This window comes from Vipera ursinii (assembly GCF_947247035.1).
Source record: "Vipera ursinii genome assembly, chromosome: 1".
NCBI classification, from domain to species: Eukaryota; Metazoa; Chordata; class Lepidosauria; order Squamata; family Viperidae; genus Vipera; species Vipera ursinii.
In genome coordinates this window covers 50,725,300-50,746,006 of record NC_139512.1, presented here as the reverse complement: position 1 = coordinate 50,746,006, position 20,707 = coordinate 50,725,300, and the positions used below count along the sequence as shown (strand labels likewise).

Genomic DNA, 20,707 nt, shown 5'->3' with positions numbered 1-20,707 from the left:
TTAAATAGTTTAGAACAGTTAGCAGGCACTGGGAATCCAACGGTCTCTTGGCAGCTTATACTGAACAATGCAGCCAAATCCTATAATCTGGGAAAGCCTTTCTTTGAAAAAGGCTGGATATAACCTATTTGCAAGGCCCTATGGGAAATTTAAGGGATGCGGTGGCTCAGTGGGTTAGGACACTGAGCTTGTCAGTCAGAAGGTCGGCAGTTTGGCGGGTCGAATCCCGAGTGCCGCGTAACAGAGTGAGCGCCTGTTACTCGTCCCAGCTTCTGCCAACCTAGCAGTTCGAAAGCACGTAAAAATGCAAGTAGAAAAATAGGGACCACTACGGTAGGAAGGTAACAGCGTTCCATGAGCCTTTGGCATCTAGACATGCTGGCCACATGACTAAGGAGACGTCCTCGGACAAGCGCTGGCTCTTTGGCTTTCAAACGGAGATGAGCACCGACCCCTAGAGTTGGAAACGACTAGCATGCATGTGCGGGGGAACCTTTACCTTTATGGGAAATGTAATGAAAAAGAAGCAGAGGTAGGAAAGAAGGAATCATTATGCCAGAAGGTCTTAAAGAATGTTTCCCTCTCCAATCCATCTCCTAGTGCTCTTTGGTGGACCGCTTAGGCTTAAGGCAAACTCTTTAACTTGCAATTCTTACTAAAGAAGCATGTCCTTAATTTTCCAAAATGTCCATATATATTTGTAATGCTCATATTTTGCCATTTGATTCAAAGATGCTCAAGTTCAATAGCATGCTAAAGTTCAGTAAAACCTATTGGATAGGATACAACACAATCAATCTAATTAATATACTCTTGATAGTTCTGTCTCATGAATAGCGGTCAGTTGCTATAGCCAGTAATTTGCTGCCAAAGATATTTCTGTTAACAGAACACAGATTATGAGTGCAATATGAGTTTGAGTGTTGAGGATTTTCACCACTTTGATCTATAGAAATCTTTCCCAATTTTGTGCTTTCTAAATATGTTGCAGTACAGTCTCCATCATCCTGCCATTCATAAAGACAAGGGAGCTCTAAAGGATACTACAAGGCACATCTCTGTATGTGGAAAAAGTTATGTGAAGATCCTACTTGCTCTCTAATAACTGAATGAAAACCAGAGCTCTGATTTTGCTGAATGATGCTCCAGAATTGGAAATAATTACACAGTAGGCTGGCTGTGTTCTGAACAAAAAATCAGCTAAAAATGCTTTGAGCTGAGCCTTGACTTTCAAGCTGTTCTATTTGCAAAGACCTTGCACTATTCCATATATTGTCCTGTTGCCTTCAACACTAACTTACAGGCCAAATTTTATCAAGGAATGCTTTCCCATTGATAGCATTTCCATTGCAGAAAAATGCTTCAGCTGCTAAATCTCTGCTTTGTCATGCAATTTCAAAGGCGGAGGGAAGATCAAGGCCAAAGAAACCAAGAAAAGATATTATGTTGTTGAATAGGGTACTGCAACCACCAGAAATCCAAAGTCACTTCTGCTATAGCCACTGCTTGTAATCAAGACACTTGGTTAAAAAATAAATGTTCGTTTGGTAACAATTACTACACACACACACCCTTATTTTCTTCTTAAGTCCCTTTCAGTGGCACACTGCCATTCTAGAATACTGCCTGTCTGTCAAATGTCCCTGCTGAGTTTCCTCCCCCTCCTTTCGATTTCCATGTGTTTTCTGAAGGATATTTGATTTCAGTGAAAGCTCTGCTGATATCCAGGCAGTATGTTTGTGCTTTCTCTTTGTGCTTCCTGGGAAGGATGAAGACTCCTCCGGGGATTCTGGGTAATTGGGTTAGTGGCCAGCTCATGTCAGGAAATTAAAAGGCAGCCCTGATCAGGTTGCTGCTGCCTCAGGTTTAATGGCTTTGTATTTATAGAGCATTCTGCTCCGATGCTGTGCCAGAGATACCATTTTTCTACACAGTTAGATGAATGAAGCAAATGATGTAAAGTTTTCTCAGTGAACAGCACGCATTTTAAGGAAGGTTTTTTTTTAGGGTCTATAAGTATATTTGTAAAGAACTTAGCTATTTTAAGAACAATTTTTACTGTAGTATAAAATAGCTGATCTGAGGTTAAATTATAAGTTAACATGTAGGAAACCTTGTCAACATATACAGATGCACATACTAGGGCAGAAATGTATAGGTTTAGGATGAAGATTTCTCTAGGAATCATAGGTTAAGATACCTCTTTTATCGTAAGAGTGCAATTGAGAAAAATGCTGTCCTGGAAATTCAACGTGACCCCTAATATTAGGTCTGAAGTTCGTTTTCCATTGTATAGGATATTTCTTGGACATTTTAATTGCATTTTAGTATTGGGGGTGGGGTGGGGTGGGAATGTGTATTGCTTGTTCTGTCTCTCCATATCTGGCTGTTTTCACTTGTAACAAATTGGGTTTTTAGCCAATATTTTGGAAAGAAAAGGAAATGGTATAATTGTTTTACATCCATTAAGAAAAAGGGGGAAAATACCTCTCTCCAAAAATTGTTGTTCTCAGATCACTGAGGGAACATCTGATCTCAAACTTGTTGGCTCGGCCACACCGAATTGCCACTTGAATGGAACAGCTCCTTTTACAGCAGAGGATTTATATGGGCGCAGATGTTTTTGAAGTACTTCTGTAACATAAGTGGCACCAACAGGATGGTTAGAAAATTGTCAGTCTTATTTGAGGCATGAGGTAATGGCATATTGAAGGCAGAATTTTTTTTATTGCTGGATTCCATTCCACGGCACTTTATTCAGAAACTAAAATAACATAAAACAAAGCAGAAAGTGAAAGGATAGGAAGGAGAAGAATTTCTGAAAACATCAGTGAGCAGGCTGGGAAATTATATGATTTAAAAAAAGAAAAGAAAAAAAAGCTGCCTTGCTACTAATTTAAAAGGCAAGAAACTATTTGTTCTTTTGGGTAAAGAAATATATTTTTTCTCTCCACTTACCCAGAGCTTTGAAAAACAGTCAAACCGCAGGATATGAGTTCACTGACTTTGTACTGCTTCATGCTTCAGTATTCATATAGATAGTCCATTTGTATACAAGATAAGATGCATTCACCACCACATGCCCAAGGGTAGCATTTAAAGTTTAGAGATTTCCAAGAGTTAGGGGATTGTACCCTGAAAAATAACAAAAATTAGCATTTCATAGAGATAGGGGCAGTGATTTATGAGATGCAAGGACCATGAAAGAGGTTGACCTTGATAAATAGGAACAAGTGTAGCCCATGAAGCTGATCATTATACAAGTTTCATTTGATGAGAAACTCCCTTCCACTGATCCAGTGCTCATTTTTAATTTTTGGAAATACAACCCAGCTTTCATCTGATGAGCTCAGAGCAGTTCTTATGTGGGTACTGAGCAACCCGAGGAGACCAGGCCTCCTAAAATTTGGCTGTAGGATTGTGGCAGGTTTGCTGGAGGCCATTTTTTGACATTATAATAAGAGCAGTTCTTACAATCACAGATGTGCCCAGAAGAGGAGCCCGGTTGCTTGCTTTTGCATTTCAGTCCCTCATCAGAATTGGTCTTTTGTTTTTCATCATGCCTTCTATAAATAATGTTTCCTTCTATAAAATCAAATTCATTTGATCTTCTTATCTTTAGTAAAGTTAGCATGAAGACAGAGACATCCTAAAAGAAGAGTAACCAGGCAAACAGTTTATATTGTGTTTAGTAAGGAGCAGGTTTTCATGGAAGACTCATTCTAGCATGCAGTGCAGGCTTTTTTGCCTCAGAAGATACAATAATTTTCTATAACAGATTTTACATAAAAACGATGAGTTACATCTGAGTTAAATGCTTATTTCCATTGTCTTCAGAAATGATATAATTGGAAGCAAATTCTCTATCCCATTTTTACTTGTGAGGGATAGCCATTCTTTCCTTCTTGTCCTTTTCTTCTCCCTGAATTTATGACAGAAGTGACAGCCTTCACAGTGCTGAATTACTATATTGGCAGACAGCTGCCATTTTGCATCTCCCCAGTGTCTCAGGTCTAGCATTGTTTTTGGACAATTGTAGAAGAAATTGGAGATAAATGCACGCTCATCTTGAAGATATTTAACAAAATGCCCTCTTTTGGCAGAGGGCTAAAAAAAAGACAATTTTCAGAATTTTCCCATTGAAAAGTCTCTCCTGAAAACTTTTGATTAAGCTTTGTATTTCATATCACTTCATTTACCAGTAGATGCAAGCACGCATGCATACACACTTACACATACACACACATACGCATTCACACTATTATGTTTCCCGGAGGAAAAAAAAGTGTTTTGTTATCTTCATATGCTAAGTCATTTAAATGCATGGAGATTTAATGATTCAGATAAATTACAATTGAGAATGAATTTTGTTTTCTTTTAATTAGGCAAGAAAACTAATTGGGACTGTTTAAAACAGCTTTGTGTTAGATAGCCTCCCTCTCCCAGTGCAAAAGTACTAAATCATGGTTGGTAGCTGCCTCAAAAGGCAGCTTGAGAATTTGTTCTCTTGTTTTCTCTCTAGTGAAGCAACAAACTAGATCAGGTTTATTGTAGAATGACAGCTTACACTACAGAACCTTTTGCTAACAGTTCCCAGTTTTTCTCAGATAGTGACCACGACTTGACTATTGTTATAAAATTTTAGTTAATGTTAGACTTGGAATCTCGGCAGTTAGCATTAAAAGCAGAAACTTACTATGATCTCATTTTCAGTTGGCATCTTCTTGTTGGCAACTTGTGCTTAGTATATCCATCGTGTTTCTATTCCTGTTTCTGTAAACTGTTCAATTCTGTCTTCTATCTACTGTTACCTTTCTAATGTCTATGGATTGAGACTTTAAAAAAAGGTAGGTTGTTCAAATTATATAATTTCCAAAAATCATTCTATATACATTTCCAGAATCTATAAATCATGACCATTTTTCAGCAATAATCTGATAAATCCCATTTTTTCCTATCAGGTAAATTGTCCATCCCTGTTAAATCCAAGCATTTTAGTGTTTGCTTCTTTCTTAAATTTCTTATCCAGTGTAAGTCAGGCCATGGAGTGGTGGGAAGAAGTCTACAATTAAAGTTTGATAGGTTGTATTTGACTATGCTAAAGCCTTTGATTGTGTGGATCATAACAAACTGTGGCAAGTTCTTAAAGAGATGGGCGTACCAGACCATCTTATTTGTCTCTTGAGAAACCTATATGTGGGCCAAGAAGCAACAGTGAGAACGGGACACGGAACCACTGATTGGTTCAAAATTGGGAAAGGAGTCTGGCAAGGCTGTATATTGTCGCCTTGCCTATTTAACTTATATGCAGAGCACATCATGAGAAAGGCAGGGTTAGAGGAATCAAAAGTTGGAATTAAGATTGCCGGAAGAAATATCAACAACCTAAGATATGCCGATGATACCACTCTAATGGCAGAAAGTGAAGAAGAACTAAAGAGCCTCTTGTTGCGGGAGAGTGCAAGGAGAGTGCAAAAGCTGGGTTGAAACTTAACATTAAGAAAACCAAGATCATGGCATCCGGCCCTCTCAATTTCTGGCAAATAGATGGGGAAGAAATGGAGGTAGTGACAGATTTTATTTTCCTGGGCTCCAAGATCACCGCAGACGGGGACTGCAGCCAAGAAATGAAAAGACGCTTGCTCCTGGGGAGGAAAGCAATGGCAAATCTAGACAGCACACTAAAAAGCAGAGACATCACCCTGTCAACAAAAGTGCATATAGTCAAGGCTGTGGTCTTCCCAGCTGCAATGTATGGCAGTGAAAGCTGGACCATAAAAAAGCTGAGTGGCAAAGAATTGAGGCCTTTGAACTATGGTGCTGGAGAAGACTCCTGCGAGTCCCTTGGACTGCAAGGCGATCAAACCGGTCAGTCCTAGAGGAGATCAACCCTGACTGCTCTTTAGAAGGCCAGATCCTGAAGCTAAAACTCAAATACTTTGGCCACCTAATGAGAAGGAAGGACTCACTGGAGAAGAGCCTAATGCTGGGAAAGATTGAGGGCAAGAGAAGAAGGGGACGACAGAGAATGAGGTGGCTGGATGGAGTCACTGAAGCAGTAGGCGTGAGCTTAAATGGACTGCAGAAGATGGTAGAGGACAGGAAGGCCTGGAGGAACGTTGTCCATAGGGTCACGATGGGTCGGACACGACTTCGCAGCTAACAACAACAGGTTGTATTTAGACTGTATGAATTTAAGAGTTTGCAAAAAAAAAGCCTTCCTCTCTCAAGTGCTAGCGCAAGTTAAAAAGAGGCAGAGACAAATCTATTCTGTCCTCAGGTAGAAGATAATGTGGCTGCCTTTAGGCAGCTGGTTTACCATTGACACAATAGGAGAGAGTAAGATTGCTTGCAGGACAGTCCCGTTAAACTAATTTTGAAGTCAATGCACTGGCTACCAATAGTCTTGAAGGGCCTGTCCAAAGGGCTAGCTTTTGCTTTCAGTACTTTCACTACTTTCAATGCAGGACCAGAATATATCAGTCAATGCCTTGCCAGAATTGAATCTTATAATTGAGAGTGGTCTTATGGAAGGATGGACTAACTGCTTATCTTTCAACCCGGTGCCTGCTCCCTGTTACCCTAATAATTTTAGATAATTTCTATGCTATCCAACAAGTTTGTATAATTTCCTAATGTACATGTTTCTCTCATTTGTTTTCAAGATGGATGATGCTGAGAATGAGGATGATGATCATGTTCATAATCATGATAACGATCATGATCATGAAGAATGTAGCTCCTCGCATGCTGAGTTGCCTTTCCATAATTTTGAGTGAGAGTGCAAAATTGTTAGGGCATGGATGTATCTGTTTCAGCCTGTCGGTTCAGTGAATAAATAGGAGCTCATTTCTCTGTTGCCCGAACACTTCTCTGAATTTCTCTGAATGGCATTTGCAAGGCTAAATGAAATGTTTATAAATTGGCTAGCCTACATCCTGTCTCTTTAACGCTGTCTGTGATGATGTCTGCATTGGGATGAAACAACAGTGACCTTATTAAAGTGTTTGTCTCAAGGAGTGTCAAACAGGATGCAGGAACAGGAGGAGAACAATGTCTTGTTGGAAATTAATGAGGTAAAGTCCTTGAATGAAAAGACATATGCACAGCAAGGAAAAGAGATGTGGAGGTTAAATCTTCTTGTACTTCTCTCTCTTATCTCTTCTAATACACTTAAGTTCTTTTGTGCCTCTCTAATCTGATTGAGAATGCCTAATTCCTCTGCAACATGTGCGGGCCATATTCCCAGCCAAGTACTGAGGGCGAAATGTTTAATATATATGTGTATTTCTTTTGTAAATTGTGTGACTCCTTCCCTTATTCTGTATGAAAATCTTGGGCCTGTAACTGCAGTTTGGGTAGTTCAATTTACTAACTAATCCATGCTTTAAGAAAGATATGGTCAAGTTACTATAGCACTTGACTATAGTCTTGTGCAAAAGTTCCCTGTTACATACATTGAACAATTCTAGGCCAGACCCATTAAATATGCTGATAATTTCCGAATGGTCTAAATATATTTATACATATTCCCAATTTGTGTGGATTATTACATTTTGTGTGGTTTATGTTTTAATTTTTTGTTATGTTGTTTTCTATTTTCATGCTATCTGCTTATTTTTTTTCAAATACCAGAATTTAACCTGAAAAGTTCCACATTAGATATTAGCATGCACCTTCCAAAAGAAAGTGCATGGCAATTGGAACATGGCCACAATTTTTCCTTCCTGTGCCTTGGTATATACATTAGCAAATACAGTTTGCATACTCTTATGGTACTCCACTACAAATATAAGCATATATACAAGTATGTTCTCAGACAGAATGACAAACTCCATATCCATCGGGTTGGGGAGTTGCAGTTGTGGATATGATATGATATATGATATATATTATTGCTTCCCTTTATATATGTTATCTTAGCTGATCTTGACAGAAATCCAGTTTGAAATTGGATGCTATTAAAACGATAATAAAAAATAAAAAATAGATTTTTTTTCAGAAACTACCATGAGGATTACAGATGTCTTAGTATTTTCAGAATCCATCTAGAATCTATGCTTGGTCCAGAATGCAAAATAGGTACAGTAGTTTTGGTTGCACCATGAGATATCCATGTAACATCGAGCTATATTGGCTTCTTATAGGTTTCCAGGTGTAATACAAAGTGCTGGCCATTATCTTGAAAATTCTTCACAGCACCTGTGAGAACAGGCACTGCTTGTTTGATGACTTCTGCCTGAATCATGACATCTAACCCAGAAGGCATATATTGGGTTTCTTTATTAATCTAAATCTAATGTCATCTAATGCAGAGGTCCCCAACCTTTAGGGCATCACCAGGGACCAGTTCCATGGAGAGAGATTTTTCGCAGACTGGAGGGGGCGTGATTTTATGTGCTGCCTGCATCCTGTGGATGGGGCTTTGCTTGTTTGCATGGACCAGTTTCTGGCATGCCACAGACTGGTGCCGGTCCGTGGATTGGGGGTTGGGGACCTCAGAAGGCATGCCTTTACAGATAAAGCATCTGCCATTTGGAATAACATAGTCATTTTTTATTTCACTCTCCAAGATTTAGATGGCCCTATTGGTCTTAAATAAGACTTTAAAACTTGATTTTAGTCCACTGGATCATTGAATTCACTGGATCAGGATGTTAGTAATCCCATCTAGTTATCAGTTTGTGTTGTTGAAGATCTTGATCTCAGTTTATGCTGTTTCATGTTTTGCTTTTAGGTTCTGTGTAGTTTTGGAGATGTTGTGAAGTTTTAATTTTATGTCAGTCCCTCAGAGTTGCATAAACAAACAAATAAAATATTAATGTCCTGATTTGGACCTTTGATACATCCAGATTTAAATTCATAAAATACAGTAAAAAGCATGGATGTCCAACCTTTTGGCTTGCCTGGCCTGCATTGAGTGAAGAGGAATTGTCATGGGCCACATATAAAGTGTATAATATAGTTGATAAACAACAAACTTTCTTTAAAAGTTTACAGTCTTATGCGGTTGTGTATCCAGCTCGAGAATCCATATACTGTAAAACTCCAGATTCATTCCATTTCTGAAAATCTTACTGTTTATTGAATACACTGCATGGTAATGTTGAAGCAAAAGTAACTCTGAGGTTCCCAGACACCAGTTCATAGAATTAAATAATGATTTCTCCAGCCAAACCCCCAACCTCTCAAGTAGTCCATGTAAACAATTTCACTTTGTTATGGGAACCATCTGCTTCCTCTCCACACCTGCTGCGGTGTCTTTGCAAAGGTTTCAGGCTCTCACAGTCTTCAGCAGAATCATAGAGATTTTGTTTCTCCATCTAACCCACTCTGAAGCAACACCTCCCCGCCCCCTTATTCTAATGGCAAGTTGAAATGAAGAGGCATATAGCTGTCAAAGTTTCATTCTTGACACTGTGTTACTAACTGCAAGTGGCTTGTAGACCATGGGTTGGACATGCCTGGAATAAAGTTAAGCTATTGTTAATATAAACTATTCTCTCAACAATTCTGTCAACTATTATTCTAGCCTAATGTTTATGTCTGTCTAAAAAAAAAGTAGTCATACTTTTTCTAATGGTATTTAAAGGTGACAAAATAACTGTCCTCAACTGGACACCAGTTAAAAAAAACAAATTTCACGTCTAAGGCTTCTGTGTTTTACTATGATCTGGAAGTCCCATGAAACTCAGTGCAGTTCTTATGTCTCGTTATACATGTGAAAAGATTGACCTGTAAGCCCTGCTTGATTTTGTTCAAACCTGAATGTACTTTGACAACTGATTGTGTCCTTGATAACCAAAGCTGTAGCATTTTAACTCATACATAAATTCCTAAAATAAAATGGTAAAGTTTTCAGATCACTGAACAATGTTTTGTCTATGAGCCTAAATGAAAGTTCAGCATGATTTTGTTTAAGAAACAGATTAAAAAGGATGCCAATTGTCAGTGAAGTAAAATAGGAAGCACTTACAGATTCAGTTAAAAAGTAGAGTGATTTTGGCAAGAAGAATTCATTGTGATTTCAAGGTTGCAATTTTTCAGTAATATTTATGAAGGTGAATTGCTTCTCCTTTTTTTACAAACTATAGATTACCCAAGAATCAGACTGATATTCTGTGGATTGGGTCAATAACTTGAGGCAATCTCCTTGAGGCAAAAGCCAAGATGGCACCATCCACAACCATCTCTGTTTTCCAAATCAATGCCATCGTCTGCTCTCCTAGATCTGCTGTTTGAGATGGTTGCTTCATGATGCCTAATGGTTGGGCCAGGTTTCCATGGATAATAATGAACAATTGATACAAAAGAAAAACAATTCCATTGATTTAGAAAGACAGGAAGGGATAATGTATAAGGTGTGTGATATGTTTTTTATCTCTGATTTGGAAGAGGGAGTGAAGAAATAATATATATCCTTTAATATTCAGTGAAAGAAATCTAAAAACAATTTCCCCAATTTTAGAGTTAATTAATAATGCAATTTTAAGGCTTTGAAAACTAGATTAGTTGAAATATATACAGAAATTATGGAAATAAAAGAGTATTACTGAATGGGAAAAATACATTTGTTTTTTAGATTATCCCAATAATATTACCAAAGATAGTATGCCATACTGGGCATTTTTGTACAAAAGGAAGATGAAATCTTCTCTTACAATTTTTGCCCTCAGAGTTCTTGGTTTTAGAAAGTATGTGCAAGCTAATTTGCTGAGGAAGTTATTTGATTCCTGAGTCACTGAAGGAATAACAACTGAGCTTTGCCTCTGTTTTATATACTGAGTCCTATAATCCTGAACAGCTTAGAAGAAACTGTTTTCCCTTTCGAATTAACTGTCAGAAAATTGCAGATGTAGACATCTATTTTATGCCTTTATCTAAACTGTTAACCTTAGGAGCCATTTTATGTATATTCGGCAGTTAAACTAGGAATGCTTGTTCCCCACCCCCACCTTTCTTTGTAGTATCGATCTCTCTCCATTTATAATTGCTACTGATGGTAAAGAAATGTCCCTCACCCCCTTTCAAAATCTCATGTAAGAGCCTTAAGATCTCCTTCTTTTGCTTGCAGGAGTCCGTTTGGATCGAGTGCGTGGAGGCCGCCAGAAGTACAAAAGAAGACTGGACTCCGAAAGTAGTACTTATCTGAGCTTACAGATTTCCCCTCCAGCCAAAAAACCATGTAGGTGCCAGACTCACAGTCCCTTTATGGATTAAACCTTCAATTTGCATTGATCTCCTTAATTTTTTATTGAGAGAAATAAATTCTCAATAATTTTAATTATACAGCAATTAAATAGCATGGTTTAAATAAGGTCATCTGAGGCTATAGTGTGCAAGTCTAAAGCTAAAGTGAATGTTATATAGAAAGCATTTCCATTGACAGAACTGACATTTTCTTCCAGCTTTTCCTTCTGGGTGTCTCAATTCTGTTTTTCATGGAATGGCAGAATAAATTTATGAGACTGGGAGGGCAAGATTGATTCAATAATGGAGGCCATTCTGATAGACAAAGTATTATGTTTGCATGATCATACTTATGAGAAATGGAAAATATTCGTATAAATATAAGGAAGACTCTGTTATTTCCTAGCTCATGTAGCCCTTTAGTCATCAACCTCCACACAGATATGATGGCCTACCATCACCAATTCTTTTTTCAAGGTTTTTTTAAACTTGCTAATTTGTCAGTTTGTCCATTGCTGATACTCTTTCCCTCAGTCAGTTGATGATAATTGTTCAAGTATTTCATTTTTTTATTTTTTTTATTTTTTATTTTAATTCCATTTATATCCCACCCTTCTCCGAAGACTCAGGGCGGCTTACAAGCTTAGCAATAGCCTTCATTCTATGTATATGCCTGCTTATTAGGGCTTTCGGGGGGCCCCAAGCGGCATTATTACAAAGTCAGCTTATTGCCCCGAACAATCTAGGTCCTCATTTTACCTACCTCGGAAGGATGGAAGGCTGAGTCAACCTTGAGCCTGGTGGGACTCGAACCTGCACTAATTGGAGGCAGCTGGTGTTACTTAAGGAGGCATTAGCCCACTGCTCCACCAAGGCTCACTAGGACACTGCTCCACCAAGGATCATGATAGGACATTGGGGTGGTGATGATATTTAATTCTAGAAGCATTTGGCAAACTACAAAAATAGTTCTAATGCTGACACCAAATGGATATTTAGCTCATGGTTTCACGTAATCCTCCTTCATCATCAATATATTTCTTTTATTAATTGTGAATTAATTATCTAGTACCATAGATTAACAGAGCTCTTTTCCTACAATAACTAGATCAGGATTTGGCAAATTATCTCCCTGCAACCATATATAACTCCAAAACTTGCTGGTGCATTTTATAAGTAAATAAATTAACACAAGTAAAGATAAGTGAGGATCAGGAAAGAGTAATAACTTGGTGGTAGGATACATAGTTTGCATGCTTAATTTTACAGGTTCAGCCTGATATTTCTATTTTAAAAGGGTCCAATATCAGGTGAAGGATTGCCCAGTGAGCTGCTGGATCAAGATAAAAAGTAGTATATTTCTAATACATTTCAAATAGCACATCCAAAACAGAGGAACAAAAATAGCCTCGCTCTCTCTTTTGTATAGATTTTTATTTTTCTAGTTGCAGGAGTTCACCACAGGTATATTCTAATTTCTGGTTTGGGATTTGCAGTGACTAAAATAGTCTCCCACTTGCTGGTGGCAGAGCCAGAGAAGATTTATGCTATGCCTGACCCTACCATGCCGGAAAGTGACATCAAAGCACTGACAACGCTCTGTGATCTGGCAGACAGAGAACTTGTTGTGATCATTGGCTGGGCAAAACATATCCCAGGTAAGAAGGGAGAGCTAAGATGGATACAAAGTGGGGACAAAATTATTCTTGTAGGTAGGGGAACTGTAAACTGTAATGGATCTTTGTCTGCTGAGTGGCACAGGAGCAATCCACTCTTCTTTAGCATGTCATGAACAGCAAAATGTTTCTTTCTGTTGTTGCTTTCAATATGTGGAAGGGTAAACATGCATTTTGGACTAATAAAAAAAATATATGAGTTCCATTTTCTAATGCTAGCAGGGTGAACAGGAAGTGGAAACGAAACTGTGCAAATACATCTTGTTCGTTGTTATTGCATTGTTTCTGTTTCTTGATTTAAGGCACACAGGAGATACAGGGAAAAAATCTGCATTCTTGAGCAGACAAAGGTTACAGGAGGATAGTTTGTAGCTTCAATATTCTTTTTTGCTTGTTGTATGATTTCCAGCACAATTATTGATTTATTTGTATAAATTAATGTATCCATAGCTCCTGGCAATTACACTATATATTTAGCTTTGACCTGAAAAACTCAAGTAGATAGAGATTTGGAGAAAGAGGTCAGCCTTTAGATACTGCTTCTCAGCAAATCTTAATCCTGGTAGTTCTCTTCTTGAAGGAGGCCTGTTCTGTTAGGGATTATACCGCTCACTAGTTGCACAATCTGCCAGGACCTGATTCAGCACAAACCAAGTTAGGCTACTGATTAAGGCAACTCAGCCTGAAGACCCAAGGGCTGAAGAGAATTAATAGAGAGGATAATCATGGGCCAAAGCAGACTATGGCTTCTGTTAAACTAACACCAGTTATTTCATTTTGATATGGTTCTTCCTATCTGAGAATTTCTGAGATCATTTTGTAATTAACCAAACACTCTGTTGCTCAGGTGGAGTTTTAGTTGCAGCAATACCACTTTTTTTTTAACTGCTGGGACATATACTGTATATTGTATGTATCTATCTAAAACATATGAAATGTTTCCCAGGCAATATATTCTTTGTTTTTCTGGATACAAGGTGGACTGCTGTTGCCTTTCACTGCTCCACAGTTGACTGTATCCTTCTTCATCATTTATTAAAGCAAAATGTGGCATTTTGTAAAATGCAGTCCATTATTTGGAACTTGGCATATTACTTAAACAATTTATTCCTTGACTAATTGAATTATCTCTGGATTTCATTTTGTATTTAGGGATAAAAATTCTGAACATATAATTCACTTGAGTTTTTTTGTTATTGGCAAAATAATGAAGATGACTGTTTTAATGAATTTTGTGAAACTAAATTGGGGAACGTGGATGGTCATGAGAGGCTATAGGTACATTTGTCTAGTGTAGATCCGATCCAAGTTTTTAAACAAACATCTGCTAACTCAATGCATTATAACTCTCCCCCCCCCAGCATCTGGAGGAGCTAGCAAAGTGGAGAAAGGTGGGACTGGGAGGATGGAAGTGATGAAACAAGAATCACAACAACGTGATTCAAAACTGTGAGCGATATACTATGTCAGGTGTCAAAACTCAAGTGCATAATAGTGACTTTTTTTTTCATGAGTTCACTGCATGTATGTCATCATTTTGATGTCATTGCAGTTTGCTGTAGGCATGTATATCTGTATTGTGATATTTCTAACATCAGATTATACAGAGAATAAAAGTATTTTATACAAAAAGTATTTAAATTGTATTTTTGTTAACAAAATTTAGCAGTCTAACCTGATTTTTCAATTCAATTATTTGCATTCTCTGTTAATAAAGAATTATATATATCCATCAATAATATTTAGTAGAAAGGGAGGACTCAGCTACGTGTAATAGTATATAACTGCACCCGTGTATCGAGATTTTTTAAAAACTTGTCATAGTGAAACTTCCCTTTTGTTTGTCAGAGACCTCTGTGTGTATATACAATGCCCATGTTTTAAATCTGTATTAATTCCAAAACCTGGCTCTAGAAGTTCCTTATTATAGTACAAACTCCCTGTCGTAGCAAATAATGAGAGAGAAAAAACTTATGTTAATATGTGTTTATGGTATTTATCAAGTATTATTCAGAATTACGGAATAACAGAGGTAGACGAGACCTTGGAGGTCTTCTAGTCCAACTGGAGACCCTGTACTCAAACAAATGACTGTCCAATCTCTTCTTAAAAACCTCCAGTGATGGAGCACCCACAATTTTTGAAGGCAAGCCTTTCTACTGATTAATTATTCTCACCAACAGAAAATTTATCCTTAATTCTAGGCTGGATCTCTCTTTGTTAAGCTTCCATTCATTACGTCTTGTCCTGCTATCAGGTGCTTTGGATAATAGATTGACTCTCTCCTCTCTGAGATAGCCCATCAAATATTGGAAGTCTTCTTATCATTTCAGCCCTAGTCCTTCTCTTTGTTACACTAGAAATTCCCAGTTCCCACAATCATTTATCATATGGTTCAGCCTCCAGTCCCCTAATCATCTTCATTGCTGTTCTGTGCACTCTTTCTAGAATCTCAACACCTTTTTGTATAGCAACCAAAACTAGAGTTCCAAATGTGATCACACTAGTGGAGTACAAAGCAGCGCTATTACTTCTCATGATCTTAATATTATCCCTCTGTTGATCCAGCCTGGGACTACATTAGCTTTTTTGGCAGCTGCAGCACACTGCTGGCTCAAACTAAAGAGATAGTTGACTAGGACTGCTCTCACAATTATTGCTGTTGACCACCAGGCACAACCTATTCTATATCTGTGCATTTGGTTTTTCTTGCTTTACTTTTCTCACCACTGAATTGCATTCCATCCCTTCCAGCTTTGCAACTACCCTTGGTATTAATGACCAGAATGTTGCTTCCACTTCCATGATAGGTCTCTGCAGGAAGAAATGTCTGTTGAGAAGTTGTGATGAGAGGGGCTCTCCCAAAGTGCCTCTTTGCTGTTACCCTGGCTAAGAAGAGGAAAGCCACACAGAGGATGAAATACAGCTAGTGGAATGGCAGCAGCTGTGCCTATAGTGATCTCAGATGCTATAATTACATCTCTCTTTATTACAGCTGCTAATGGCACTCCAGGATGACAGAAATTATAATAAATTAACAGATTATGAACTCTACTTGCTGCAAATTATGCATTTTCTCTCTTTGAAAACTCTGGCTTTCAAATGCTGAAAAAGAATGTAAGGTTATGACTTCAGGAACTTAAATACTATAGCTTTAATTGAAGAGTTTTGACATTCATCTGGGGGTCTTTCCAAGAGAAAGAGCTCTGGTCCAGGAAAAAAAACCCATTAAAAGCTGCTAGAAAAAAATAAATAAATATTTTAACCTTTGTCAAATAAGCATACTTTACAAATCTTTTTACTTTTAAAAGTGTTAATGTTATTCCTTTTAAGTAACATTCCAGAAGTTTATTTCCAAATGACAAAGTTATTATTTAAGTTCTTAAAGCTTTATGAAACTTTTTAACTGAGGATTAAAGGACACCAGTATAATAGATTCTTAATAGCTAAAAAGCAATTGACACGTAATTTCGTGTGAAAAAAGTTAAGAAAGGAAATGGTCCAACCTGGTGTGCCTTTGAAGATTCTGAACCACAGCTTGGGCAAAATTGATTTTCCTGGCTTCCAGAGCAACAGTCTTGAACTCTGTGTCTGATTCTGGTCTTTCATTTCAAACAGTTGCATAAGATGCCTTTATGATTTTTACAAACCAGTCACAGTACACACAGATATCTACTGTTTGCTCCTATCTTCCATCTTATTGGTGGTGTTCTGTCATTGAATATGAAAGCCCTATCTTAGGTATCTTGTCTAAGACTTATTAATAGATCAAATGTTTCTATCATTTTTAAATGACACCAATTTGCTGTAATCTTCATAAATTTGATTATCCATGCACGAAATCTTTCCCATCATCTTTTCTTTTATATGTTCTGAACTTTAATCTAATGAGTCACCTACAATGATCTTCTTTTTAAAACATAATAAATGAGTCAACTTAATCTTTCTTTATAATAAAAATGTTCTTAGAATGCTAATCTTTGAAAAAGTAAAGCCCTCAAATCAAACTTGGTTTTTGGTGACTACATCTATGCATTTTCTTGGCAATGGCATGGAAGTGATTGGCCATTACACATTACCTTTTTTTTCTTGTTTTAACTTCACAGTCCAATCTACAGTATTGCACTAAGTCTAAAATTCTTTGGTTTCTAATCTGCCATTTTTTTAAAAAAAATCAGATTGAATCTATGAGCTTTATTTAAAGCATAAAATGATTGCATTTCCAAATGGATTTGGAAAGATATAAACATGGATTGGAAATTTGAAAAACTTTTGTTTATGGGCAAAAGCACACTTTTTATGGATCAGTTTGAAAGTCCAAAACAATTCAGTTTTTCAAATCAATTCAAAAATTCAGATATGAGTGGATTGATTTTTCAAAATCAAAAGTCCAAATCAAGTTGGTTAAACTGTAAAGGAATTTGAATCAGATCAAACCTGATTTGCATTATTGAACATGAATTGCAGCAAAGATTCATATACAGTAAACACTTGATTCTCCAGACCTCCATTAAACATACTCTTGGTGCAACAGCACACAAAATTACTACAGCAAGCAATATGTGTTGCTTCTGAAGAACTGGACAATTGACATAATGTAAGTCATTTGTGTCAATGACATTTGTGTAATTATGAAATTATATGTTTACATCATCTAAATCACACTTCCCAACACAAATGTACAAATGTCAATTTTGTAATTGGGCAGATGGTATAGATTATGTCAATGATAGAAATTTGGATTTAACAGACATTTGGATTTAATGGACATTCCTATCCTCTTAAACAGTCTATTAAGTCAAGCTTTTATAAAATGCAACATTGGACATTTGTTTTCAGTTTCTTTTCTTATGTTTAATTATAGCTGGTTTTTTTTCTTATGGGAATTAAACAAAGCCTCCGGTGTTTCCTCTTCAAATTTTACATTGGAAAGATAGGAAATGAAATCACAGTCTCAGAAAAGATGCAATGCATTACAAATTTATTCTTCATTCAATGTTGTATCAAAGTAAAATAACTCACAATTAAAAATACTAAAATGCAAGAGTAAAAATGAAATAAAGCAATGCCAAAAGAACTTTCATTAAAATGTGGGAAAGGGAAGGCAGGCAGAACAAAAGAAAACCATTCCTCCATAATAAACTTTCAGTGAAGGCCTGGATGAAGGAATCAGTTTTCAACAGGAGCCTAATAAGCACTTCACAAATTTCACGAATGGAACATTCCAGAATGCAGTGGTAGGTAGCTAGGTAGGTACCATTTTGTTACAGTAGTATAAGTACAGGGTTATCAGTGCATGAATTTATTTAGCAGGGCCAGGAATAGGCATAGTTGGTTTTCCAACCAAAACTGGTGATTGACACTCCTAACCTCAGGATCACTTGGTTCTCTGGTGATAATTAAGACCACCTTCAAACTACATACCTATTCTTTCTGAGAGTACAGTCTTACAGGCAGATTTCCCAGTTCTTGTGTTTTGTAAGCAACTCTTCACAAACATTCTATATTTTCAGAACTCAGCCTAAGTTGCCCAACCCTCCATTTTTAATATTGCAGTGTGATTATTTTATTGCCTGCTCTCCTAACAAACCACCAGGAGAATTTGCTTAAGCAACCGAATGGAAATGGTATTATACTTCATACCATTCTGTTACCAATCTGGTTGGGTATATGGCAATACAACATTTTACTATCTGTGTGATTCCTGATCAGCTTGAATGATTCTCTAAGAAGTCATTCAAGAACACCAGAGAAGAAGTAGAAATCATGAACGCAGTGTCAGGACCCACCCCAATCCACATCTTAGGGAAAATAAAGAACTCTTGGAGCCAGGTCTTGTCCAAAAGGAGTTTTTACTAGGACATGATCGGTTGTGGAAATACAAGACAGGATCTGGCATTGTCTGTACATTTTTACTATATAAAGGATTCCCTTTTCAACCCCCCCCCTCAACCCCATCTGGTCAGCCTCACATCAGTTAAACTTAGGTGTCAACCCTTTCGTGGGAAAAGGGGAATCTTCTCGTGCTTTATTGCTAATTGCTTTCTTCCTTTCAATTCCAGATAGGGATACAACCCAGATCTCTTCTCCCCTCCTTCCCCTCCTTTGTTGTACTGGGATCAAAGGGGTTTGCCTGGTCTCTGGAATGCAGCCTCCGGTCAAGCTGAATAAACATCTTCAACACTCCCCCCCCTGGAGAATGGCAGAATCCAGGGACGCACAATATTTTAAACATACATTTACGAATGTGATATAAATGGATTCTGACATGCAGTGTTTGATCAGTGCTTATTTCTTTTTATTATTAACTAAGGAAAGAAAAGTGACATCAGGCTCTCATGTAAAATATTTAACAATATTAGCTGAGGTGACAAGATTGTGCAAACATAAATGATAGATGATATAACTGAACCTGGAAAAGAAGTTTTAGCCAACCACTCCAGTTAGAGCTGGAGAATGCTGCAGCCAAAATCTGAAGTACTGTTAAATGTAGCAGTGTTGAGACAATTCATAAAGGGATACCTCACAAATTAGTAAAAAAAACAAGCTACTAGGCTGTCTGGTGAATATCTTTATGCAAGATCCAAGGACAAAGTGCACAGTTAAAATGTTTAACTATATCTGTCAAAAGGAGAATAGGACCTGAATTAAAAATTAGATATAATCCTTACCTGGCTGAAGACCTTTCTACATGGTTAGCACAAAATATCTCATATTATATTTCATCTTCAGATTATGAGTTCTTTGCTGACTCAGAATAGATATAATGTCTTTAATGCATTAGAATGGTAGGCAATCTTCATGTCTTAATTAATTTTACTATGGAAATTAGAACTTCTTCTGAAGCATGGACATTAAAATAATCTGTGTACTTTGTATATTGTGATTCTCCAATATATGTAAAGCTTTAGGAACACAATTTTGTTACTACCAGTAGGAAAATGTAGTGTAACAGTAAAAAAAAAAGCTCCTTTACTCAGCCATTACTGATTGTAGGTGGTTGTTGCTCAGGCATACGGGACAGAACAAAAGTTTGTTGTCACCAGGGCATGGCAGCCCAGTTTTGCCAAGTTGAGCTCCTTTCCACATTTGCCAAACAAAGATCAAATTTGTAATTTATCTCCAGAGTGCCCCAGATTCCTCTTCAGCTGTCCTCTAATTTCTTCTTGCCCTCTTCTCCAGTGCTTTATTGATCCCTACCTCTTACCCGTCAGACTTCATACACGCACATACAACATGTGACAGCTGATTGGTATCTGTTAATTAATGTGGCTTGAGGCATCTTTTCTATTCAGTGGCCTGATAAGGGAAATTGGATGTCTAAGGACTGCTATGCCATTATCACCCCTTGCCTCCTTTGGCAACACAAATACAAAACAGGGCATAGTGATAGATAAATGCCACTGACCCATTCCTCTGCCCTCTCTTCCTTTAGTTGAGATAGCTGAGATAGAAAAATAGAACTCCTGACCAGTCAATATAGCAATCACTAGCTCTTTTGTTAATTGCCAGGTTGATAGCAAGAGAAATCAAATCATCCTGGCTCCCTTGGTCCAAGTGCAGGAAGGCACACACAACTGCCTGAGCTGAGGGTTTTTTGGGAATAAAAGCTTCTGGATAAGGATATATCACAGTTAGTCAGACATGCACATTGCTAAGTCATAAGGAAGAACTCTAGGGTAACAGAGAATGTAGTTAAGACTAAAAGAAGAAGAGGAGAATATATCTCATAAGATGCATGGAAAAAGTTTAGGCCAAACTGTTTATACTTTTTATTTTTATATACTATTTGCTACCAAGTAATGAAATTGAAGTATCCTCTATAGAAGAAACATGTATGC

At 37.4% G+C, this 20,707-nt stretch overlaps 1 protein-coding gene across 4 annotated transcripts in view; it reads left to right on the top strand.

The window, feature by feature from the left end:
- ESRRB (estrogen related receptor beta) overlaps positions 1–20,707 on the top strand; it is a gene marked incomplete at both ends in the record, with an annotated part of 107,588 nt that overhangs the window by 75,281 nt on the left and 11,600 nt on the right. For 3 of the 4 annotated variants that reach the window (XM_083375532.1, XM_083375531.1, XM_083375533.1), the window contains 2 exons: positions 11,075–11,185; positions 12,687–12,848. In XM_083375532.1, the coding sequence (XP_083231658.1) occupies positions 11,075–11,185; positions 12,687–12,848 (273 nt within the window). Of the gene's footprint in view, positions 1–11,074; positions 11,204–12,686; positions 12,849–20,707 lie in introns of all 4 variants that reach the window. The other variant, XM_083375534.1, reaches the window with a different exon arrangement.